The 26,304-nt window shown below is 44.0% G+C and overlaps 1 protein-coding gene across 2 annotated transcripts in view; it reads left to right on the forward strand.

Moving 5' to 3' along the window:
* Positions 1-26,304, forward strand: part of LOC134355871 (uncharacterized) — a 71,872-nt gene that overhangs the window by 43,923 nt on the left and 1,645 nt on the right. The window contains exon 3 of one of the 2 annotated variants that reach the window (XM_063066376.1): positions 11,843-11,979. The exons of the other annotated variant lie outside the window; for it this stretch is intronic. Within the exon in view, the coding sequence (XP_062922446.1) occupies positions 11,843-11,885 (43 nt within the window). The 3' untranslated portion in view covers positions 11,886-11,979. Of the gene's footprint in view, positions 1-11,842; positions 11,980-26,304 lie in introns of those variants that run through there. 2 annotated transcript variants of the gene reach the window in all.

Below are 26,304 nucleotides of genomic sequence, written 5' to 3' on the forward strand. Positions count from 1 at the left end.
TACTCAGAGAGTGGTTGGTGCGTGGAATGCACTGCCTGAGTCAGTGGTGGAGGCAGATACACTAGTGAAGTTTAAGAGACTACCAGACAGGTATATGGAGGAATCTAAGGTGGGGGCTTATATGGGAGGCAGGGTTTGAGGGTCGGCACAACATTGTGGGCCGAAGGGCCTGTACTGTGCTGTACTATTCTATGCTCTATGCTCTATACCTAGTCGGGGTCTGGGGAATTATTGTATCTTCCTTAGTTTGCATAAACACAGCAAGCAGCTTATCTTCTATACTCAGAATACTGTTTCTGACCTCGTTACTGCTTTGCTTTATTTCTACACACTTTGTGCCCGTCTCCTCAGTAAATACTGATGCAAAAATATCCATTTTTTTTCTCCCGGATTTCTTTTGTATGCACCCAGAGATGACTACCTTCATCATGAAATGTAACAATTTTATCCCCTGCTATGCTTGTTATCAGGGTATCCGAAAAAGCCCGTGGGGTTCTCCTGCACGGGCTGTTTCAGGGCAAGCTCATGCCATTGCATTTTACCCTCCCGATTTAGCTCTTACTCCGACCCCCAACGGAAACTCGGATCACTGAGCTGCTGTTCTCATCCTTCTATGTCTAAACTATCATAATTTCACTGCAAAGCCCACGATCTAAGATCACCCTCCTTTCCCTGCAATAATCTTTGGATTGAAATAGATGCAACTCGGAATGTGAATAAAAACATGTTGAACCATTTGGTTCCGGTCTTTGTGTGAGGGCTGTACCTCTATTTCCCCACTAACACTCCAGAAGCGACTCTGGCATTTAGAAACATAGAAACATAGAAATATAGAAAATAGGTGCAGGAGTAGGCCATTCGGCCCTTCGAGCCTGCACCGCCATTTATTATGATCATGGCTGATCATCCAACTCAGAACCCAGCCTTCCCTCCATACCCCCTTATCCCTGTAGCCACAAGGGCCATATCTAACACCCTCTTAAACATAGCCAATGAACTGGCCTCAACAGTTTGCTGTGGCAGAGAATTCCACAGATTCACCACTCTCTGTGTGAAGAAGTTTTTCCTAATCTCGGTCCTAAAAGGCTTTCCCTCTATCCTCAAACTGTGACCCCTCGTTCTGGACCTCCCCAACATCGGGAACAATCTTCCCGCATCTAGCCTGTCCAATCCCTTTAGGATATTATACGTTTCAATCAGATCCCCCCTCAATCTTCTAAATTCCAACGAGTACAAGCCCAATTCATCCAGTCTTTCTTCATATGAAAGACCTGCCATCCCAGGAATCAATCTGGTGAACCTTCTTTGTACTCCCTCTATGGCAAAGATGTCTTTCCTCAGATTAGGGGACCAAAACTGCACACAATACTCCAGGTATGGTCTCACCAAGGCCTTGTACAACTGCAGTAGTACCTCCCTGCTCCTGTACTCGAATCCTCTCGCTATAAATGCCAGCATACCGTTCGCCTTTTTCACCGCCTGCTGTACCTGCATGCCCACTTTCAATGACTGGTGTATAATGACACCCAGGTCTCGTTGCATCTCCCCTTTTCCTAATCGGCCACCATTCAGATAATAATCTGTTTTCCTATTTTTGCCACCAAAGTGGATAACTTCACATTTATCCACATTAAATTGCATCTGACATGAGTTTGCCCACTCACCCAACCTATCCAAGTCACCCTGCATCCTCTTAGCATCCTCCTCACTGCTAACACTGCCACTCAGCTTCGTGTCATCCGCAATCTTGGAGATGCTGCATTTAATTCCCTCATCCAAGTCATTAATATATATTGTAAACAACTGGTGTCCCAGCACTGAGCCTTGTGGTACCCCACTAGTTACCGCCTGCCATTCTGAAAAGGTCCCGTTTATTCCCACTCTTTGCTTCCTGTCTGCTAACCAATTCTCCACCCACACCAATACCTTACCCCCAATACCGTGTGCTTTAAGTTTGCACACTAATCTCCTGTGTGGGACCTTGTCAAAAGCCTTTTGAAAATCCAAATATACCACATCCACTGGTTCTCCCCTATCCACTCTACTAGTTACATCCTCAAAAAATTCTATGAGATTCGTCAGACATGATTTTCCTTTCACAAATCCATGCTGACTTTGTCCAATCATTTCACCGCTTTCCAAATGTGCTGTTATCACATCCTTGATAACTGACTCCAGCAGTTTCCCCACCACCGACGTTAGGCTAACTGGCCTATAATTCCCCGGTTTCTCTCTCCCTCCTTTTTTAAAAAGTGGGGTTACATTAGCCACCCTCCAATCCTCAGGAACTAGTCCAGAATCTAACGAGGTCTGAAAAATTATCACTAATGCATCCACTATTTCTTGGGCTACTTCCTTAAGCACTCTAGGATGCAGACCATCTGGCCCTGGGGATTTATCTGCCTTCAATCCCTTCAATTTACCTAACACCACTTCCCTACTAACATGTATTTCACTCAGTTCCTCCATCTCACTGGACCCTCTGTCCCTTACTATTTCTGGAAGATTATTAATGTCCTCCTTAGGCAAGACAGAACCAAAGTAATTATTCAATTGGTCTGCCATGTCCTTGCTCCCCATAATCAATTCACCTGTTTCTGTCTGCAGGGGACCTACATTTGTCTTTACCAGTCTTTTCCTTTTTACATATCTATAAAAGCTTTTACAGTCCGTTTTTATGTTCTCTGCCAGTTTTCTCTCAAAATCTTTTTTCCCCTTCCTAATTAAGCCCTTTGTCCTCCTCTGCTGAACTCTGAATTTCTCCCAGTCCTCAGGTGAGCCACTTTCTCTGGCTAATTTGTATGCTACTTCTTTGGAATTGATACTATCCCTAATTTCTCTTGTCAGCCACGGGTGCACTACCTTCCTTGATTTATTCTTTTGCCAAACTGGGATGAACAATTGTTGTAGTTCATCCATGCAACCTTTAAATGCTTGCCATTGCATATCCACCGTCAATCCTTTAAGTGTCATTTGCCAGTCTATCTTAGCTAATTCACGTCTCATACCTTCAAAGTTACCCCTCTTTAAGTTCAGAACCTTTGTTTCTGAATTAACTATGTCACTCTCCATCTTAATGAAGAATTCCACCATATTATGGTCACTCTTACCCAAGGGGCCTCTCACGACAAGATCGCTAATTAACCCTTCCTCATTGCTCAAAACCCAGTCCAGAATAGCCTGCTCTCTAGTTGGTTCCTCGACATGTTGGTTCAAAAAAACATCCCGCATACATTCCAAGAAATCCTCTTCCTCAGCACCTTTACCAATTTGGTTCACCCAGTCTACATGTAGATTGAAGTCACCCATTATAACTGCTGTTCCTTTATTGCACACATTTCTAATTTCCTGTTTAATACCATCTCCAACCTCACTACTACTGTTAGGTGGCCTGTACACAACTCCCACCAGCGTCTTCTGCCCCTTAGTGTTACGCAGCTCTACCCATATCGATTCCACATCTTCCCGGCTTATGTCCTTCCTTTCTATTGCGTTAATCTCTTTTTTAACCAGCAACGCCACCCCACCTCCCCTTCCTTCATGTCTATCCCTCCTGAATATTGAATATATTAGGCTCTCATCCCTTTTTAACTGTATTGTAAACCCCTGGAACAGCTCCAGCAAAATTTACCGCAACGCCATTGCGCCCCCCTCAGCTGACGTGCAAACTACCCCAATCATAAAGGTCCCATATTCCATCCAAGAGACCGTCTGGTTCAAACATGCGAAGCCACCCCACCCCGACCAAAACACGCACCATCTACTTGTCCACTTGGTGCACAGAATAATCTTTGCAGTTGTAGCATTTCCAATGCGTTACAGGTTTGCCCCGTCCTGCGAGGAGCACCGTGAAGGTTCTGCCACTTACCTTAGCATCGACTCGACGAGCTCACATTGCAGTATCTCCTCTCTTTCCTTGCCCATGTTCTTGGAACCGAAATGGTTAACAAACCTTTGGCCCTTCAACCCCAGCCCCACACCCACGCTCATAGCTCTATAGACTCGGTCGGAGGTGTCCCTGATTGTGGCATCAGGGAGGCAACAGAACATCTAAGAATCTTGTCATCAGAACCTCATATTGTTAAATAATCCGCCCCTCTTCTCCCCTTCCTTTCACTCTCACAGAGCGATACTAAATGCCGCAGCTCTGAGTCCCCAGACCCGATACTATCTCCGACACATACACGTTATTAAGGACGCAGGTTTACCTACCGTGACTGCTTTTACCCTTTAGCTGTCCTAATGGACACCCAGTGAGAATTATGACGAGAGATTAAGTAGATTAGCTTTATTTTACGAGAGTCTAGAAAAGCTGGAACAAGGCAAGGCAGGTTCACATCCAGAGGACTACAGAAATGGGCTCAAAGTATAAAAAAGGGGGATTGCTGATTTGGCATTGGAACGAGGAGAAACGACTTCACTCGCGTTGTGCAGAAACAATGGTAGTTCTCCTCGGAGGTCTCTGGGGGCCTATGCGTTCAAACTGCTTATTGAAAAGATTGTTGAAATAGAGATATAACAAATATCGACATTGGGTGGCATATATAACAGGATAAAGTTTTATGGTCCAACAAGTGCATGTCGACAGTAATACATATTTCCGCCAATTAAACGATCCAGTCAACTGGTTGTTGTGGAATCGAAGTCACGAAATGATACAAAAGAGGCCAGGGATTCAGTCATTCTTTTCTATAGTTCCTTAAGTTCGAATATAGTGATCCGTCACATTCAAAATAATCCGCTTATTTCATTTGTCTCCGAGGAAGTTTCGAAGTAACTTTCAATCCCATATATTGAGGTCATCTCACGCGAACGTCTGCATGTTCATCTTTTATTCACTTCTCATATCAAATTTATTTACCAAGCTTACTGCATACCTATCTCGACCTACTGGTGAACTACTGGGTGTTCTCGGCATTTTTCTGCATTTACTTCATCTTTCCAGCATATGCAGTATCTTACGAGTCTGCCAGACTATGCATTATTGAGGAGTGAGGTTTGATCTAACCGGAAGGTGGTGTGCTTCCCTTCAGCAGGCAATGAATTCATCATAAGAACTGGGATATAGTACTGAAGGTGTACAATGCGGTGGTTGGGCCGCATTTGGATCAATGTGAATAATCATGTTTTGCGCGTTGCATTAAGGATATGGTGGCAACAGAGATTCATAGGTAGCATGGGATGGAAGGCCGTAGTTACGATGAAAGACTGGAACGTCTGGATTTATGTTCCATGATGACTATGGGCTAAGCTCACAGAAGTTAGAAAATTACGGGGAGTGTACATAGCATTGCTAATCTCTACATCAAGGGAGCGTTTTCTTCTCCATGACAGGAGAATCAACAGCTATGGAGAGAGCGGCGGATTTTAAAGGAGATCTGAAGGGTTCGGTGTTGGTGATCCGAAATGAGCTAACGGTGAATGTGGTATTGGAATCGTGCTCAGAATCAGATTTACTACTGAGATCTTCTGAGAAATACGTTGTTTTGCTATGGTGTATCTAAATACCCCAATCTAAAGTAACTTGGAAGGGGTGGATAGGAAATGGATGGACGGAGAGTGATTCAATGGCGGATTAGCATAGGCGGGCATCACGGTGTACATGGAAGAGATATAACAGAAGAGATAATTTCTGTTCTGCTCTGTTCTATCAATCGATAATACGGGGAAATCTGTTTGGCAGAACGAAAATATGTTGGAACAGTAATGTATGTTTTTGTTGGTTTAATCTTTGTCAATGTCAGAGAAGTGTCGATGGCAGCGAATCTAATTCAATTTATTTCTTTATTTATTGAGGTAAAGCGTGAAAAAGGCCCTTCCAATCATTCGAGCCCCAGCGCCAGCTGCCCCCGCGACGTAATCCTAGCCTAATCACGCGACAATTTTGCAATGACCAATTAACCTATCTAACCTCTTTCAGTACATAATTTAGCAATGAGACTGAAAGGATATGTCGCTATTCTCTTGAGCTCATCTCTGAACTTCTTCTGAGTCAGAGCATAAACGGCAGTGTTGGTGCAAGTTCCAAGATAGAACAGCATGGCACCTGCCCGGTCAGCGATAATGACGGGGTGGTTATAGCTCGGATAAGCATGCCTGTTGGAAACTTCCATCAGAATGAAAACGGATACCTTCGTCAGCCACAGCAATATGAAGCTACCCGACACCACAAACAGCAGGATGATGGACCTCCGCCTTTGAGCCAACTCGGGGTCTGATCGCTGAACCCCGCTGTTGGGCCTTTTGAGTCCCCTGCGAGCTCTGTTTGCCAGCACAATGTGCCTGACAGTCGTGATGTTGAGTATCAGGATCAGGAAGTAGGGGATCAGTGGATTGAGCAGGTGGTGAATCCAGAAAAATGCCACCCAGCCAGGCAAACTGAAGAACTCCAGCTTGATGGCGCAGCCCCAGGGTATTCCATTATAGAAGCCGTAAGGTTCGGATCTGAAATAAAAAGGTATATTCCTTAAAAAGCTCAAAGCAGTCACAGTTGTTATAACTATCGCCGCCGTCTTTGTAGTGCAATATTTAACTTTCAGATTGTGACAACAAATTGCCACGAATCGGTCAACGGTGAACGCGATAGTCAGCCAAACAGAACAGTCGATTGTGGTGTAGCCCAGTAGAAGAACAGTGCTGCATACCGGTGTGTAGAACCAGAACATGGCTGGGAAAAGCCTGTGAAGAAGACTCTTGAGTATTATACAGAAGATAACGACCAGTAGGTCTGCTGTTGCCATGGAAATCAGGTAGGCAGAAACTCCTTTGGAGAGGTCGCCGTTTCCCCTCGAGAGAATCGCTATCGTCATGGAGTTAGCTGTGAAAGAAGACGAGCATGTTATGCCGGAAAACGACTTCGTACTCCAGTAAATTTATGTAAATGAAATACCGACGAATTGAGCAATAATTAATTTTTAGTGCATTTCTCTCTATTTTGAGATGAGTTCACATGTACTAATTCTAAAACGGGTGATAAAAATAATATTAGTAACTTTATTTATTGACCAATTTTTATACGATTTTCATACAGACGATAGTTTTACAATGCTTTACAATGGCATAAGAGTACAAACATAAAAAGAAAATTAAAAAGGTTGAAAATAAAAGACAAAAAGATGGCAGTTGAAATCATAGTCATTAAACAGATTCTGAGCTGGCTTTTAAAAGTGTTGACTGAGTCTGTCTGTCATAACGTTTTAGCTACCTGTATTGAATTCCGAAGTTGAGGAAAGTAGTTCAAAATAGCTGCCCTCACAATACCAAAGTATGTAATTGTATTCGATTAGCAATTGTGAGATTCGTTTCCTTGCGGGCAGAGCAAAACAAACAGACACAATAGATCCCCTTAAACAGAGAGAGAGAGATAGAGATAGAGAGAGATAGAGAGAGATAGAGAGATAGAGACATATATATATATATATATATAGAGAGAGAGAGAGAGAGAGAGAGAGAGAGAGAGAGAGAGATAGAGAGAGAGATAGAGAGATAGAGAGAGATAGAGATAGAGATATATATATAGAGAGATAGAGAGAGATAGAGAGAGATAGAGAGATAGAGACATAGAGAGATAGATATATATATATAGAGAGAGATAGAGATAGAGAAATAGAGAGAGAGATAGATATATATATATATATATATATATATATAGAGAGAGAGAGAGAGAGAGAGAGAGTGAGAGAGATAGAGATAGAGAGAGAGATAGATAGATAGATAGATAGAGAGAGAGAGAGAGAGAGAGACTGACACTGACTCACGTCCAAGAGCCTAATGGCTACAGGTTGTCCGAATAAAATATATTTACCTTCTGCATCATATGAATGTATGAGCACCCGAAAACCGAAATTATCGACAAATAGAGTAAAGAAAAAAAATAAATCTGGCTCTTCGGCAGCGGCTGACTCCACTGCTCTCTGTGCAAAAGACCAATAGGTTAACCTTCACACACTTCACAATGAGATATTTGCCTCTGAAAATTAAGTCAAACAAGTACACTCAGAAACGGGGCAGTTCATGTAGTTTTGATCGTCCGTCCAGAATATAGCTTTCCTACTGATATTCAATTCCGAGTTTTGACTGGTCACTGAGACGCAGATACGGAAAGCTCCGGACAGTCTAGGGACTAGTCTAGGATATGGTCGTGGCTCTGGCGATTATTATTCAAATCAAAGTTAGCATATTCATCATTTAGTTCTCAAAACACAGTTCAAGCAGGTAAATCAACTAAAGTTAAACTGAAATCGATGCAGTTGTTAACGGAAAATGGGGTGGCCTTTGACCACAGCTGGATATAAATTTGTTGCTGAAATAGCCTGCCTCAAACATTAAAGTAAATTCATTATCAAAGTACATATATGTCACCACTGAGGTTAATTTTCTTACGAGTACACTCAACAAATCCATAGAATAATAAGGATGATGATAATAATAATAATAGTAATAGTAGTAGTACTGTAGTAGTAGTAATAATAATGATAATAATAATAATAATAATAATAATAATAATATAAATGAAGGCCTTCACCGACTTGGACGTCAAACCAGGGTATAAAAGACAACAAACTGCGCAAATAGAAATAAAAATAAATAATAATAATAATAATAATAATAAATAAACAAGAAATAAATATCCAGAACATGAGATGAAGAAACCTTGTAAATGAGATCACAGGTTACGGGAGCATTTCAATGATAAGGAAGTTGAGCGAGGTTTTCCCCTTTGGTTCAAGATCCTGGATGGATGATGGATAACAATTGTTGGTGAACCTGGTGGTGTAAGTCGTAAAGCTCCTGTACCTTTTTGTTTGTTTTGGAAGAAGCGAGAAATGATCATGCCCTGGGTTGTTTGAGCCACTGGTAATGGAGGATGCTTCCTGTGTCAGTGTTTCATGTGGATGTGCTTAGTGGTGGGGAGAGCTTTCACCATGGCGGACTGGGCCGTATCCACGAATTTTTGTAGGGTTTTCTGTTCAAGGATATTCGTGTTTCCATACAAGGTTGTGCTGCAGCCAGTCAATGTACTATCCACGACACATCTATAGACGTTTGTCAAATATTTAGATGTCATACTGCATTTAAGAAAACTTCTAAGGAAGTACTTGCATCCTTAGAAAAATTGGAACGGATCCGAGACACTTCCATGGAGGAGTTGATACGTTTCATCAATATCCTCTCAGGACACTTTATCACTGCGAATGTAAGTACTACTGGATGTTAGTCATTAATGCAGGTCGCCATGTTCTTCTCAAGCAGCGGTATGATTGAAGCCTGCTTGAAGCAGATGGATACCTAAGACTGCCGGAGAGAAGTTAAAGGTCTCAGAGAGCAGCCGGCTGCTCAGCACAGGTCTTAAGTACTTGACCAGGAACCGGTGCAAGATTTTTCTTCCCCTGTTGTTCGCCCATCGTTGAAGTCGATGAGGACCTCGACACCATTATGATGGTGTCGAGGCTAGCGCTTGATTTGGATTTAAGTGAGGGAGAGTTGCGCAGCGCCAGCCTCGCTCTGTCTTCCCAATTCCCATCTGGATCTAGTGGCAAGACAGAGTCGAGACGGCTGGAGATGGGTCTAGGCGCAGTCGATGACCAGGACGTCTATTGTGTCTTGTCCTGCTCTACACGTTCCACACCTAAATGTGAGAGGCGCATTTCGGAGGCACTAGCGTGTAGAAGTAATAATAGGGTCCCGAAGAGTAATGAGGAATAGGGGATCTTGGTATTGAACTTAAGGTATCCCTAAAGCGTACATATGTAATGCGGTTAAATAGCCCTATAGGACACTTGTCATTATCAGTCGGGGAAATGAGTAAAAAACATGGATGTAATGTCGTAGCTTTGGAACACAACGGTGATATATCGGCTGAAGTAGCACCCTTCAATTGTCGTCACCATACTTGTCGAAAAAAATGGCAGCCCGGGCAAGGATGCTAGGACATTTCAGGATATTTGGTACAGAGCGTTTCAATTATTTTATTTAGTGATACAGTACGGTAAGAGGTTCTACCGAACAAAGGTACGGCCCGCTCAGTTACAACCATGTGACTGAACCTACTAAACCTAGTGTTTTCGGGAATGTGGGAGGAAACTGGAATACACGGAGGAAACCCGGACCTAGTTTATGACCCTCACAGACTCACAGGTAAAGGGCTGCCTCACGTGGAAGGACTTTTTAGGGCCCTGAATAGTAGTGAGGGAGGGGGTGTAGGGGCAGGTGTAGCACTCGTTCCACTTCCCCCTGGATAAGTGCTAGGAGAAAGATCAGTGTTCAGTGGGGAGGCAGAAATGGAAAGGGAGTTGCGTAGGGAGCAAAAGCAGAAAGTGGGGCGTGTGGGGGAGGGAAAGATGTGTTTGGTGGTGGGATCCAGTTGGAAGTGGTGGAGGTTTCGGAGGATTATGTGCTGGACGCGGAGCCTGGTGGGGTGGAAGGTAAGGACAAGAGCAGCTCTATCCCTGGTAGCGTGGCCGGAGGATGGGGTAAGTGCCGACGTGCGTAAAATCGAAGAGATGTGGCTGAGGGCAGCGTTGATGTTGGAGGAAGGGAAGCTCCTTTCATTGAAGGAGGACATTTCCGTCGTCCGAGAATGAAGAGCCTCATTCTGAGAGCAGATGCAGTGGAGACTGAGGAATTGAGAGAAGGGTAGTCATTTGCTGTATTTCGAACGAAGGTTTTAGATTCTTGATTGGTAATACACTGCAGCAGAAGGCTGGTGGATGGGGTCAAGAGTGATAATAAATTAGCCATGGTAAATAGTGAAGCAGGCCTTGATAGACCGAATGGTCTAAATATCCTCCTATATCTTATGGTCTTATGGCCTTGACAAATGGAGACATTTTCAAAGAGAGTTTAAGGCTAGATCTTTCTCAAAAGTGTGCGTAACAAACATAGAGCAATCAAGGAACTCTAGTATATAAAACCTGAGAACACGATTGATGGCGCACCTCCATCTGGAATAAGTCCATTCAACAACTACCCTCTGTCTTCTATAAGCAAGTCAGTTCTGAATAGAAGCGGTCAATTCCCCATGGATCCCATGCATCTCAGTCTTCCGGATGGGCCTTCTTGTCAAACACCGTACTAAAATTCCTGTAGACAACATTCACGGCTCTGTCGTCATCAATCAGCCTCGACACCTCTTCCAAAGACTCGTTCGAGTTAACAAAGTAACCGGAATGAGCAAGAAACCAAAGAGAAATAAATATCAACATCAGTTGCAGTGGCTTTAGAGTGAGAGAATACACTGCAGCGATTGAACCGATTCAGTAATAAATCGCTCTGCTCACAGTGACTATGGTATACATGTATGGTCGCGATTCTGTAAGTTGGCAAGAGAGTAAATTCCGATCATGTGTGACTTTTGACTGAAATACAGAACCATGTTCATCTGGAAAAAATGTATCGATCGTTTTCCTTTTTGAATGGAATGTAGGAGGCTTGGGAATGGCTTTGTTATAGGCTTTACAGTTAATTCAGGGATCGATAGGAGAAATATCAGGGAATCTAATTCGTTTAGAGCAAGATACCAAAGGATTTCGGCACATGATGAATTTGAAGTGGCAGAACGTTCAACGATATCTGACAGATGCTCACAGGAGGTTAAAACATCTTTGGTCACACCTTAATTGGAATATCGCCTGTTCGTCTTCAACATATCAGGCAGATCAAGAAAGCAAAAGTCTGCGTTGCTCTTAACACATTTCGTTTTAATTGATTTGATTTTTTTTGGTGTTGCCGATCCATCACGAACTTTTCTGTTCACGATAAACAATTATTTAGTTTTCTCTATCTTCCCTCGATTTGTTAAAGGCACTCCGACCTGAAACGTTATCTCTGTCTTGATCCACAGGTGCTCTCTGAACTGCCGAGTGCTCCCAGCCCTTCTAGCCTAAATTCGGATTTCAAGTTTTTGCTTGAACAACATTTTTCCCCTTCTGACGGAAGTGCCACAGCAGACCAAATGCACTGTACTGTACCCGAGAGCTGTAGAACCCATGCTTCTGGACAGTACTTTCGGCGTCATTTCAGCACCTTGTTTACTGTTGCTGGCTGCAGCTGTCGATGTAACCACGATTACTGCAACCAAGCCTCCGTTTTTGCCATTATTTGTATGCCAAAAAGAGCAGCGGAATCACCGACTATATGACCAAAAGGAACTACACAGGGGTAAACTAATTGGTTTTCATTTAAATATAGCTGTGTTATCTATTATGAGATGTTTACGAATGCATAGCCCCAGCTCTGTATCCCACCAACAATCAGCGGAAGAGATCAACGTTAAATCCTATGTTCTGATCAGAATATGCCTTAAAATTGATCTCCTTCCCCCTCGCAGGTGATACCCATACAGAATGGAAAAAGGGTCTTAGGCCCGTCACGTCTAAGTTAACTAACATGCACCCATCTATATCAATCGCATGTCCAAAGTTTCATCTCCGTGCCCTTCTCTGCCTCTGTAGTTTGTGGTCCACTAAATATTGATTATGATGTGTGCGCGTCAGCCTCCCGGATTCTCTCAGGCAGTGTCCCCCAAACTACAGCCACCAGCTTGGCGATTAACATATACCTTACGTTCGTTCGAAATATTTTAGTCTTACAGAAGCATACCTCTAGTTGTTGACACGCAGAATTTGGATTAAATGTTTTTTTCACTACCTTACGCATGCCTCTCAGAATTTCGTACACCTCTGCTTGGAAACTCATTTCTTCCCATGCCAAAGTAAATAAATGCACCCCATCCCGTCTCTTGTAACTGAAATATTAAATTCCAAGAAATATCCTAATAAATCTGCTCTACTCGCTCTCTAGTGAAGTAAAATTACTACTGAAATGTGAGGCGAGAAATGCGCAGAATATTCCATATGGGACGCCATCAATGCTTTATAACTTCCGTGCTCTAATTCTTCTCGCCTGCTTTCTCCGGCACCTTATCTAGGTCAGGGACCTTTGGACTTGTAGTACCAGGCCTCTCATCTATTTAGTACGCCCCGTGACTCACGGTATATTTCCCTCCGTCATTTGACCTCCCTTCATGCGAGCATTTCACGCCACATTCGGTAGTATTGAGCTTTCATACTGTCAGTGTGGATTGAAACACATCCAGCAAATGCAGGTAAGTACTGTCATGCTCTATTAAACGTGCGAATCCACTTACCCAGGACACCGACGGTTGCCAGACAACTGTTGAAATAGAATTCGATTAGAAGGATTACAGGCTTATTCATTTTTGCAAAGATTCTGCAGGTTTCCACGAGGGGCTCCCAGTGCAAATCGTGTCGAGACAAGTGCCTTATAAATCTCAGATAGTAATCCTGCAGCATCTTTGACGTTTTCTTTGAGGTCAACAAATTAAATTGATTTAACCAGGCAGTGCCAATGACATCAGCCATTCCCTCAGAGCCAAGGGATTCCCTACGGATATAATCCAATTTGGGACGAAATCTGCAGAGAGCTACACTTCTTCCAATAACACATTGCTCAATTTTTTTTCTCTTTTAATAGAAATCGACTTCGAGCGACATTGGATAATTTATATTGGATTGACACAAGCCAAATTTTAGCCTGCATTCCATTACACGTATTTGGAGAGAGGTATAGAAAATTTGAGGTGCAGATAGGGTAGACTGCACAAAATGTTTCCATTTGCCAAAGCCATATATTGATTTATTGCAGTCCCCAATAGTTTCCGAATGGATCTGAGGAAATTCTTTGCAATCCAGAAGGTACCGAGATCAGAAAAATGCTCTGCACATGAGAGAGGAAAGTCGCTGACAACACTTAATTAATTGATTGAAGAACATATGAATGCATAGGAAATAGAAGGCTACAGTGGGTCGAGGAAACTAGAATTACTGAAATCGATTTGGTGACCGACTGCCATGTTTAAAAATGATATTCATCCCTGTTTCCAAAATACCATTCGTAAATGTATTTACGTCTGACTTTTCCACGGAAGAAATTACCGCACATGAATAACAAAAACTGCAACTTACTCTCTGCATTCTGGAACTTATGCTAGGATAACTGTTAGGATAGAAGTGAAAATGAAAGGGTAATGCAAAGAACTGTCATAACCGCTGACATTGCCTCGTAAACCGTTGCCTCTCGCAGGCCGGCAGCTGAAAGAAGATAGCCATCACACACGTGAGAATGCACAATCCAACCATTTGGGTGCTGGGCGGTTGTATTGAACTCTCTTCCTTTCGTTTTGGTTTTGTAAAGCCTTGACCGAAGTATAGCGAGGTAGTGCTCACTGTTTCCCTTTGTCCACCTTCCGAGATACAGGATTTCCATTTAGACTGACACTCTAAAGGAGCAGCATTAATTTAGTATTTCGTTAATGCTTCGCCACCGCAGAGACGGCGTTAACTTTTAGTTTAAGAGTTTAGTTATCAGCCCTGTTGGCAGAGCGTTTAGCATTTCCCCTTGCTCTGCACATCTCTTATTAAAACTTACTGACCTGTCCACTCCCCACATCTGCTTGCCGCTGCCCCTGGGTCATCACCGAACTCATATCAGGAACCCACACACAAAATGCTGGTGAACACAGCAGGCCAGGCAGCATCTCCAGGAAGAGGTACAGTCGACGTTTCGGGCCGAGACCCTTCGTCAGGACTAACTGAAGGAAGAGCTAGTAAGAGATTTGAAAGTGGGAGGGGGAGGGGGAGATCCAAAATGATAGGAGAAGACAGGAGGGGGAGGGATGGAGCCGAGAGCTGGAAAGTTGATTGGCAAAAGGGGTACCAGACTGGAGAAGGGAGAGGATCATGGGACGGGAAGCCTAGGGAGAAAGAAAAGGGAGGGAGCGGAACTCCGAGGGTGGAGAGCAGGCAAAAAGTTATAGTGAGAAGGGCAGAGGGAGAAAAGAGAGAGAGAGAGAAAGAAAAAAAAGGGGGGGAATAAAAAAAATATATTAAATAAATAAATAAGGGATGGGCTGTGAAGGGGAGGAGGGGCATTAACTGAAGTTAGAGAAGACAATATTCATACCATCAGGTTGGAGGCTACCCAGACGGAATATAAGTTGTTGTTCTTCCAACCTGAGTGTGGCTTCATCTTGACAGTAGAGGAGGCCGTAGATAGACATATCAGAATGGGAATGGGACATGGAATTAAAATGTGTGACCACTGGGAGATCTTGCTTTCTCTGGCGGACAGAGCGTAAGAGTTCAGCGAAACGGTCTGCCAGCCTGCGGTCGGGTCTCGCCAATATACAGAAGGCCGCACCGGGAGCACCAGACGCAGTATATCACCCCAGCCGACTCACAGGTGAAGCGTCGCCTCGCCTGGAAGGACTGTCTGGGGCCCTGAATGGTGGTGAGGGAGGAAGTGTAAGGGTGTGTGTAGCACTTGTTCCGCTTACAAGGATAAGTGCCGGGAGGGAGATCCGTGGGAAGGGATTTGGGGGTGCGGGGGTGGGGGGAACGAATGGACAAGGGAGTCGCGTAGGAAGCGATCCCTGCGGAAAGCAGACAGGGGGAGGATGTGCTTGGTGGTGAGATCTCGTTGGAGTTGGCGGAAGTTACGGAGAATTATATGTTGGACCCGGAGGCTGGAGGGGTAGTAGGTAAGGCCAACGGAATCCCTAATCCTAGTGGGGTGACGGGAGGATGGGGTAAGAACAGATGTGCGTGAAATGGGAGAGTTGCATTTGAGAGTAGAGTTGATGGTGGAGGAAGGGAAGCCTCTTTCTTTAAAAAAAAGATTCCAGCATCTGCAGATTTCTTCGGTGCCCGCGTCATATCAGGAACAAGTCGGATACCAAAAGAATATAACAAACATGATAAGAACGAATGACAGAATTGCGCCATTTGACCATCGAGTGTAGTCCGGCATTTCATCATGGCTGATTTATTATGTCTCTCAATCCCATTTCCTTCCCCGTGAACATGGACGCCCTGATTAATCAAGAACTTTTCAACTCCCGCTTTATATACACCCAACAATTTGGTCTGCAGAGCCGTCTGCAGCAAAGAATTCCACAGCTTCGCCATCCTCTGGCGAAAGAAAAAAAATCCACATTTCTGTTCATATTCCTAATTTTGAGGCTGTGTTCTCTGGTCCCAGACTCACCCACGATAGGAAGTATCCTCTCTATATCCACTCTGCCGAAACCTTCCAATATTTGATGCGTTGCAATGGCGTCCTCCACCCCCACCACCACAATTCTATTTAATTCCAGCGAAAGAGAAAGAGGACTTGTACAAATTCCTAGGGTGTCGCTAAGGCCTGAAGTGGGAAAAGGTGCCCCTCGTTGGTGCCATTATCTAAGAGGTTGCAGAAGCATTACAGAAGACCCCAAGATCCCTCTGATCCTCCACACTGCCAAGAGTCTTACCATTAATACGATATTCGGCCATCATATTTGACCTACCAGAATGAAACTCCTCATACTTATCTGTGTTGAACTCCATCTGCCACTTCTCAGTCCAGTTTGGCATCCTATCAATGTTCCGCTGTAACCTCTGACAGTCCTCCAAACTATCCACAACACCCCCAACCTTTGTGTCATCAGCAAATTCACTAACCCATCCCTTCACTTCCTCATCCAGGTCATTTATAAAAATCACAAAGAGTAGGGGTCGCAGAACAGACCCCTGAGGCACACCACTGGTCACCGACCTCCATGCAGAATATAACCCGTCTACAACCACTCTTTACCTTCTGTGGGCAAACCAATTCTGGATCCATAAAGTAATATCCCCTTGGATGCCAAGTTCTCTTAATTTCTCAATAAGCCTTGCATGGGGTACCTTATTAAATGCCTTGCTGAAATCCATATACACTACATCTATGGCTCCACCTTCGTCAATATGTTTAGTCACATCCTCAGATATTTCAATCAGGCTCATAAGGCACGACCTGCCTTTCACAAAGCCATGTTGACTGTTCCTAATCATATTATGCCTCTCCAAATGTTCATAAACCCCGCCTCTCAGAATCTTCTCCATCAACTTACCAACCACTGAAGTAAGAATCACTGGTCTATAATTTACTGAGTTATCTTTACTCCCTTTTTTGAATAATGGAACAACGTTCGTGACGCATCCACAGTATCCAGAAAAGGAAGGGTGAGCAGCCAGAAGTCGTGGTACATATTAGTACCAACGACGTCGCTAAAAGACAGAAGGTTCTGAAAATAGAATACAAAGATTTTTGAAGGAAGCTGAGAAGCATGACCTCAAGGGTAGTAATCTCGGGATTGCTTCCTGCACCACCCAACAGTGAGGATAGGAATAGAAGGAGGTGGCAGATTAATGCGTGGCTGAAGAATTGGAGCGGGGAAGGGATTTGGATTTCTGTATCATTGTGACATCTTCTGGCCAGCAGTCAGCTGTACAAAAGGGACAGGGTTGCACTGAATACGAGGGGTCCAATATCGTTGCGAGCAGAATTAATGGAGCTGATGGGTGGGCGTGGTTTGAACTAATATGGCAGGGCGATGGGAACCAGTATAACAGAGCTGAGAATGAGCCAGTAGTTGAAAGGTAATATTGATGTACGGAAGGACAAACTCTTGATTGCGTACTGACACAGACAGTGGAACGAGTTAACTGTACCACAGACGCAAAATTCACAACACTAGCGGGGATGACGGCAGAGCAGAGTAATTGATGTTTCTGAGAATAATTTACAAGGGCAGGATAAATATACCCTACAGAAGAATTTCGCAAATGGAGGCAGTTGGCAACCATGGCTGACAAGGGAAGTTAAGGACAGCATAAGAGCCACGAAAGGAGAATACCATGCAGCAAGAGTGAGTGGAAAGTTGGTTGGATGATTGGGAATTTTAAAAAATTCAACAAAAGACGACTAAAAAAAAACGTAAGAAGGGAAAGATGAATTATGAGGGAAAACTACCCTGTAATAGAAAGCAGGATACTAGAAGTATTTTCAATTATATAACGAGTAAACTAGGGGTGAGAGCTGACATTGGAACCCTCCAGTTCGCCTACCAGCCCCGACTAGGAAGTGAGGATGCCATCCTCTACCTGCTGAACCATGTCTACGCCCACCTGGACAAGTCAGCGAGGGTCATGATTTTTGACTTCTCCAGTGCGTTCAACACCATCCGCCCTGCTCTGCTGGGGGAGAAGCTGACAGCGATGCAGGTGGATGCTTCCCTGGTATCATGGATTCTTGATTACCTGACTGGCAGACCACAGTACGTGTGCTTGCAACACCTTGTGTCTGACAGAGTGATCAGCAGCACTGGGGCTCCACAGGGGACTGTCTTGTCTCCCTTTCTCTTCACCATTTACACCTCGGACTTCAGCTACTGCACAGAGTCTTGTCATCTTCAGAAGTTTTCGGATGACCCTGCCATAGTTGGATGCATCAGCAAGGGAGATGAGGCTGAGTGCAGGGCTACGGTAGGAAACTTTGTCACATGGTGTGAGCAGAATTATCTGCAGCTTAATGTGAAAAGGACTAAGGAGCTGGTGGTAGACCTGAGCAGAGCTAAGGTACCGGTGACCCCTGTTTCCATCCTGGGGGTCAGTGTGGGCATGGTGGAGGATTACAAATACCTGGGGATACGAATTGACAATAAACTGGACTGGTCTAAAAACACTGAAGCTGTCTACAAGAAGGGTCAGAGCCGTCTCTGTTTTCTGAGGAGACTGAGGTTCTTTAACATCTGCCGGATGATGCTGAGGATGTTCTACGAGTCTGTGGTGGCCAGTGCTATCATGTTTGCTGTTGTGTGCTGGGGCAGCAGGCTGAGGGTAGCAGACACCAACAGAATCAACAAACTCATTGGTAAGGCCAGTGATGTTGTGGGGATGGAACTGGACTCTCTCACGGTGGTGTCTGGAAAGAGGATGCTGTCTAAGTTGCATGCCATCTTGGTCAATGTCTCCCATCCACTACATAATGGACTGGGTGGGCACAGGAGTACATTCAGCCAGAGACTCATTCCACCGAGATGCAACACAGAGCGTCATAGGAAGTCATTCCTGCCTGTGGCCATCAAACTTTACAACTCCTCCCTTGGAGGGTCAGACACCCTGAGCCAATAGGCTGGCCCTGGACTTATTTCATAATTTACTGGCATAATTTACATATTACTATTTAACTATTTATGGTTCTATTACTATTTATTATTTATGGTGCAACTGTAACGAAAACCAATTTCCCCCGGGATCAATAAAGTATGACTACGACTACTATGACTATGACTATGATCAATGAAAAATGATGTTGGTGAGTTAGTAATGAGGGACTAAGAAATGACAGATGACCTTAATGAGTACTTTGCATCTGTTTTCACTGTGCCAGAAGTCCATGAGTGTCAGGGAACAGGAGTGAATGTCAAAAATATAGGCAAACTGAAGGGTCTTCAGGTGGGTGAGTCACCAGATGGACTACATCCCAGAGTTCTGAAAGAGGTTTCTGAAGAGATAGCACATGTATTGGTTATGGTCTTCAAGAATCACTTAATTTCGGCATGGTTCCGGAGGACTGGAAACTGCAACTATCACTCCACTCTTTAAGAAGGGAGGAAGGCAAAAGAAACGAACTTATAGGCCAGTTAGCCTACCCTGTGTGGTTAGGAAAGTGTTGCAGTCCATTAATAAGGATGCCTTTTCACTGTACCTAGATACCAATGATAGAATAAGTCAAAGTCAGCATGGTTTCTTTAAAGGGAAATATTGCCTGGCAAAACCTTAGAGTTTTTCGAGGACGTAATCAGCAAGGCGGACAAAGGACATGGAGTGGGTGTCATTTACATGGATTTTCAGAAGGCCTTTGATAAGGTCCCACATATGGGGGATCTCATCAATGCCTTTTTAAGCCCCAGTATTACAACCTTGATATCTGTTTGATCCTTATAGCCTTAAATAAGATCGTAAAACCTTAAGACATAGGAACAGAATTAGGCCATTCGGCCCATCGAGTCTGCTCCGCCATTCCATCATGGCTGAACCCGAATCCCACTCAAGCCCATACACTTGCATTCTCGCCATATCATTTGATGCCCTGACTGATCAAGGAACGAGCAACTTCCAGCTTAAGTTTACCCACGAACTTGGCCTCCAGAACAGTCTGTGTCAGAGCATTCCACAGATTCACTTCTTTCTGGCTAAACTAATACGTCCTTACCTCCGTTCTCAAAGGTGGCCCTTCAATTCTGAGGTTGTGCCCTCTAGTTCTGGATACACCCGCCATAGGAAACATCTTCTCAACATCCGCCATATCTAGTTCTTTCAACATTCGGTAGGTTTCAATGAGATCCCCCTCATTCCCCGCCGCCCCCCCCCCCCACACACACAAGGTATTCTTCTAAATTCAAATGAGTACAGGCCCAAAGGTGCCAAACGCTGCTCATATTCCTTGAATATTCCGTGAACCTCCTCTGGACTCTCTCCAATGACAACACATCCTTTCTGTGATATGGGACCCAAAACTGTTGATAATACCCCTAGTACGGCCTGACTAGTGCCTTACATATTCACAGCATTATTTCCTTTCTTCTATATTCTATTCCCCTGACATAAATGCCACCATTGCATTTGGCTTCTTTACCACAGCCTCGGCCTTTACAACGACCTTCTGGAAGTCTTTCACGAGGACATCCGAGTCCCTCTGCACCTCTGATGCTTGAACCTTCTCCCCATTTAGGTAATAGTCTGCACTATTGTTCCTTTTACCAAAATGTATTCCATCTGCCACTCTTTTGTCTAGTCTTCCAAATTGCCTATGTCCTTCTGTAATCGTATTGCTTCTTGAGCACTACCTAGCCGTCCACCTGTCTACGTATCATCTACAAATTTTGCCATAAAGCCATCAATTCCATTACATAAATCATTGAGAAACAATGTGAAAAGTAGCGATCACAATACTGACTCCGGAAGAAGACTATCGTCACTGGCAACCAACCAGAAACATCTCCTTTTATTTCCACTCTCTCCCTACTGCCTGTCAGTCATTTCTCTGTCCATGCCAGTGTCTTTCCTGTAACGCCATAGGATTTTATCTTCTTAGTCACTATCATCTGTGGCACTTTCTCAAATGTCTTCTAAGATCCTAGTAAAAGACATCCACAGCCTTTCCTTTGTCCACTTTGCCTGTTACTTCCTCGAAGAACTCTAACAGAATGGCCAGGCAATATTTACCTTTACAGAAACCATGCTGACTTTGACTTATTTTATCATTAGTCTCCAAGTACCCCAAAATTATATCCTTAATAATAGACTCCAACACTTTCCCAACCACTGAGGGTAGGAGAGCTGGCCTATAATTTCCTTTCTTTTGAATTCCTCCCTTCTTAAAGAGTTGAATGATATTTGCAATCTTCCAGTCCTCCAGGATCATGGCAGAATCAAGTGATTCTTGAAAGATCATGACCAATGTATCCGTTATCTCTTCAGTAAATTCTCCCGGGACTCTGAGATGTAGTCCATCTGGTCCAGGTGACTTATCCACCTTTGAGTACTTTGAGTTTGCTTTTCACTTTTTCCTTTGTAATTGCAATGGAACCATCTCCTGCTTCCTGATACTCATGGACATCTAGAATACTGCTAGTGTCTTTCTTAGTGAAGACTTTTGTAGAGTACCCATTACGTTCACCCTCTATTTCTTTGCTTCCCCCACCCCAGGCCCCGCCGCTGCCGCATTACTACCTTACTAGCATCACTTTCCAGTGGTCAGCACGACATGGTGGAACGAAGGGCCTGTAATATGCTGTAGATTTTCTATGTTCTACGTTCTGTTCTAATAGTTCAACAGCTCAGAATAGAAAAAAGTTCTGGAGAAAATAGATAGGAAGGGATCCGACTTACAGCTGAGGCATCGGTTTCCACAACTTCGATGGTAAGGCAGACTGAGACGAGTTAAAATATGCCCTGTCGTGTTAGCCATTGCCACTCTGGGGAGAAATGGCGATGATCTGTGACTCTTATCATCTTAGAAACCTCCATGAAGTCACCTCTCACCCTTCTACACTCCAAAGGGAAAAGTCCCAATTTGTTCATCTTTTCCTCATACGACATATAACCATATAACCATATAACAATTACAGCACAAAAACAGGCCATCTCGGCCCTTCTAGTCCGTGCCGATCTCTTACTCTCACCTAGTCCCACCGACCTGCACTCAGCCCATAACCCTCCATTCCTTTCCTGTCCATATAGCTGTCCAATTTAAATTTAAATGACAACATCGAACCTGCCTCAACCATAGAACCATAGAACCATAGAAACTACAGCACAGAAACAGGCCTTTTGGCCCTTCTTGGCTGTGCCAAACCATTTTCTGCGTAGTCCCACTGACCTGCACATGGACCATATCCCTCCATACACCTCCCACTTCTGCTGGAAGCTCGTTCCACACAGCTACCACTCTCTGAGTAAAGAAGTTCCCCCTCATGTTACCCCTAAACTTTTGCCCTTTAACTCTCAACTCATGTCCTCTTGTTTGAATCTCCTCCACTCTCAATGGAAAAAGCCTATCCACGTCAACTCTATCTATCCCCTTCATAATTTTAAATACCTCTATCAAGTCCCCCCTCAACCTTCTACGCTCCAAAGAATAAAGACCCAACTTATTCAACCTATCTCTGTAACTTAGGTGATGAAACCCAGGTAACATTCTAGTAAATCTTCTCTGCACTCTCTCTATTTTGTTGACATCTTTCCTATAATTCGGTGACCAAAACTGTACACAATATTCCAAATTTGGCCTCACCCATGCCTTGTACAATTTCAACATTACATCCCAACTCCTATACTCAATGCTCTGATTTATAAAGGCTAGCATACCAAAAGCTTTCTTCACCACCCTATCCACATGACATTCCACATTCAGGGAACTATGCACCATTATTCCTAGATCCCACTGTTCTACTGCATTCTTCAGTGCCCTACCATTTACCATGTATGTCCTATTTTGATTAGTCCTACCAAAATGTAACACCTCACATTTATCAGCATTAAACTCCATCTGCCATCTTTCAGCCCACTCTTCTAACTGGCCTAAATCTCCCTGCGAGCTTTGAAAACCTACTTCATTATCCACAACTCCACCTATCTTAGTATCATCTGCATACTTACTCATCCAATTTACCACTCCATCATCCAGATCATTAATGTACAGTATATGACAAATAACATTGGACCCAGTACAGATCCCTGAGGCACACCACTAGTCACCGGCCTCCAATTTGACAAATAATTATCCACCACTACTCTCTGGCGTCGCCCATCCAGCCACTGCTGAATCCATTTTGCTACTTCAATATTAATACCTAATGATTGAACCTTCCTAACCAACCTTCCGTGTGGGACCTTGTGAAAGGCCTTACTGAAGTCCATATAGACAACATCCACCGCTTTACCCTCGTGAGCATTCCGAGTAACCTCTTCAAAAATTCAGTAAGATTTGTCAAACATGATCTTCCCCGCACAAATCCATGTTGACTGTTCCTAATCAGACCCTGTCTATCCAGATAATTATATATACCATCTCTAAGAATACTTTCCATCAATTTATCCACCACTGACATCAAACTCACAGACCGATAATTGCTAGGTTTACTCTTAGAACCCTTTTTAAACAATGGAACCACATGAGCAATGCGCCAATCCTCTGGTACCATCCCCGTTTCTAATGACATTTGAAATATTTCTGTCAGAGCCCCTGTTATTTCCACACTAACTTCCCTCAAGGTCCTCGGGAATATCCTGTCAGGACCCGGAGACCTATCCACTTTTATATTCCTTAAAAGCTCCTCTTCTTTAATCATCATAGTTTCCATAAAGCCTTACCTATTTCCCTTGTCTTACACAATTCAATATCCTTCTCCTTAGTGAATACCGAAGGAAAGAAATTGTTCAGAATCTCCCCCGTCTCTTTTGGCTCCACACATAGCTGTCCACTCTGATTCTCTAAGGGTCCAATTTTATCCCTCACTATCCTTTTGCTATTAATATAACGGTAGAAACCATTGGGATTTATTTTCACCTTATTGCCAAAGCAGCCTCGTATCTTCTTTTAGCTTTTCTAATTTCTTTCTTAAGATTCTTTTTACATTCTTTATATTCCTGTAACACCTCATTTACTCCATGCTGCCTATATTTATTGTAGATATCCCTCTCTTTCCGAACCAAGTTTCCAATATCCCTCGAAAATCATGGCTTTCTCAAACTTTTAACCTTTCCTTTCAACCCGACAGGAACATAAAGATCCTGTACTCCCGAAATTTCACTTTTAAGTGACTTCCATTTCTCTATTACATTCTTCCCATAAAACAAATTATCCCAATCTACTTCTTCTAAATCCTTTCGCATCTCCTCAAAGTTAGCCTTTCTCCAATCAAAAGTCTCAACCCTGAGTCCAGACCTATCTTTCTCCATAATTATATTGAAACTAATAGCATTGTGATCACTGGACCCGAAGTGCTCCCCAACACAAACCTCCATCACCTGACCCATCTCATTCCCTAACAGGAGATCCAACACTGCCCCTTCTCTCATTGGTACCTCTATGTATTGCGGCAAAAAACTATCCTGCACACGTTTTACAAACTCCAAACCGACCAGCCCTTTTACAGTATGGGCTTCCCAGTATATGTGTGGAAAATTAAAATCTCCCACAATCACAACCTTGTGCTTACTACAAATATTTGCTATCTCCTTACAAATTTGCTCCTCCAATTCTCGCACTCCATTTGGTGGTCTATAATACAACCCCATAAGAGTTACTACACCTTTCCCATTCCTCAATTCCACCCAAATAGCCTCCCTAGACGAGCCCTCTAATCTATCCTGCCAGAGCACCGCTGTAATATTTTCTCTGACAAGCAACGCAACACCTCCCCCTCTTGTCCTTCCGATTCTATCACAACTGAAGCAATTAAACCCAGGAATATTTAGTTGCCAATCACACTCCTCCTGTAACCATGTTTCACTAATTGCTACCACATAATACTTCCAGGTATCAATCTATGCTTTAAGCTCAAGCACCTTTCTTATAATGCTCCTAGAATTAAAATAAATGCATTTAAGAATTTTTCCACCTCTTACTCTCTGTTTATCACTAACGGTGCAAACAACTTTACTATTTTCTTTTGCTTCCTTCATCCCTACATCTGTTCCTACACTCTGGTTCCCTTCCCCCCTCGTATCTAGTTTAAATCCACCGGAGCCTCTCTAGCAAGCCTACCTGCAAGAATATTTGTCCCCCTCCAGTTCAGATGTAGACCGTCCCGCCGGAACAGGTCCCACCTTCCCTGGAAAACTGCCCAATTATCTATAAATCTGAAGCCCTCCCTCCTGCACCATGTCTTCAGCCACGTGTTGATCTGCGCTATCTTACTATTTCTAAACCCGCCTACACGTGGCACTGGTAGCAATCCTGAGATTGCTATCCTGAATGTCCTGTCCTTTAACTTGGCGCCTAACTTCCTAAACTCACCTTTCAGGACCTCCTCACTTTTCCTACCCACGCCATTTGTCCCTACATGGACCACAACATCCGGCTGCTCACCCTCCCTCTTGAGAATACCAAGAACTCGATCCGAGATATCGTTGACCTTGGCACCAGGAAGGCAACAGACCATCCGGGATTGGCCATCTCTTCCACAGAACTTCTTTTCTGTCCCCCTAACTATCGAATCCTCAATCACTACTGCTCTCATCTTTTCCCTCCTTTCCTTCTGAGTTGAGGGTCCCATCTCGGTGCCAGAGACACAAGCACTGCAATTTGTCCCTGGTAGGTCGTCCCCATCAACAATATCCAAAACGACGTACTTATTAGTGGTGGGAACGGCCACAGGGGTGCTCTGCTCATTCAGTCTATTCCCCTTCCCTCTCCTGACAGTCACCCAGCTACCTGTCTCCTGACTCTAGGGACGACTATCTCTCTGTAACTCCTCTCTATTACTGCCTCTGCCTCCCGAATGATCCGAAGTTCATCCAGCTCCAGTTCCAGTTCCCTAACTCGGTTTGTCAGGAGCTGCAGCTGGATGCACCTTTCGCAGGTGTAGTTATCAGGGGCGATTGTCCTTGCCCTCACTTCCCACATTCTGCAAACGGAGCACTCAGCTGCCCTAACAGCTGCCTCCATTACCTACTCTTATGGTAATTAGATTTATTAAAGGAACTTACCCAACCTTACCTCACTTGGAGTGAAGCTCTTCCTCAGCCACTGCTCGCCGAAGCCTCGGGAGCCAAAGCCTTCCTACTCTGTTTCCCTCTACTCCGTCGCCCGCTACAACGTCGCCCGCTCCGTTAATCTTCTCACCTTTAAATACTCCCTCTGCCTCACGGTCCGACTTACACGCGCTTGCGCAGTCCTGCCCCGTTCAACTGC

Source organism: Mobula hypostoma, chromosome 13 (assembly GCF_963921235.1).
Source record: "Mobula hypostoma chromosome 13, sMobHyp1.1, whole genome shotgun sequence".
In the NCBI taxonomy this organism is placed as follows: domain Eukaryota; kingdom Metazoa; phylum Chordata; class Chondrichthyes; order Myliobatiformes; family Myliobatidae; genus Mobula; species Mobula hypostoma.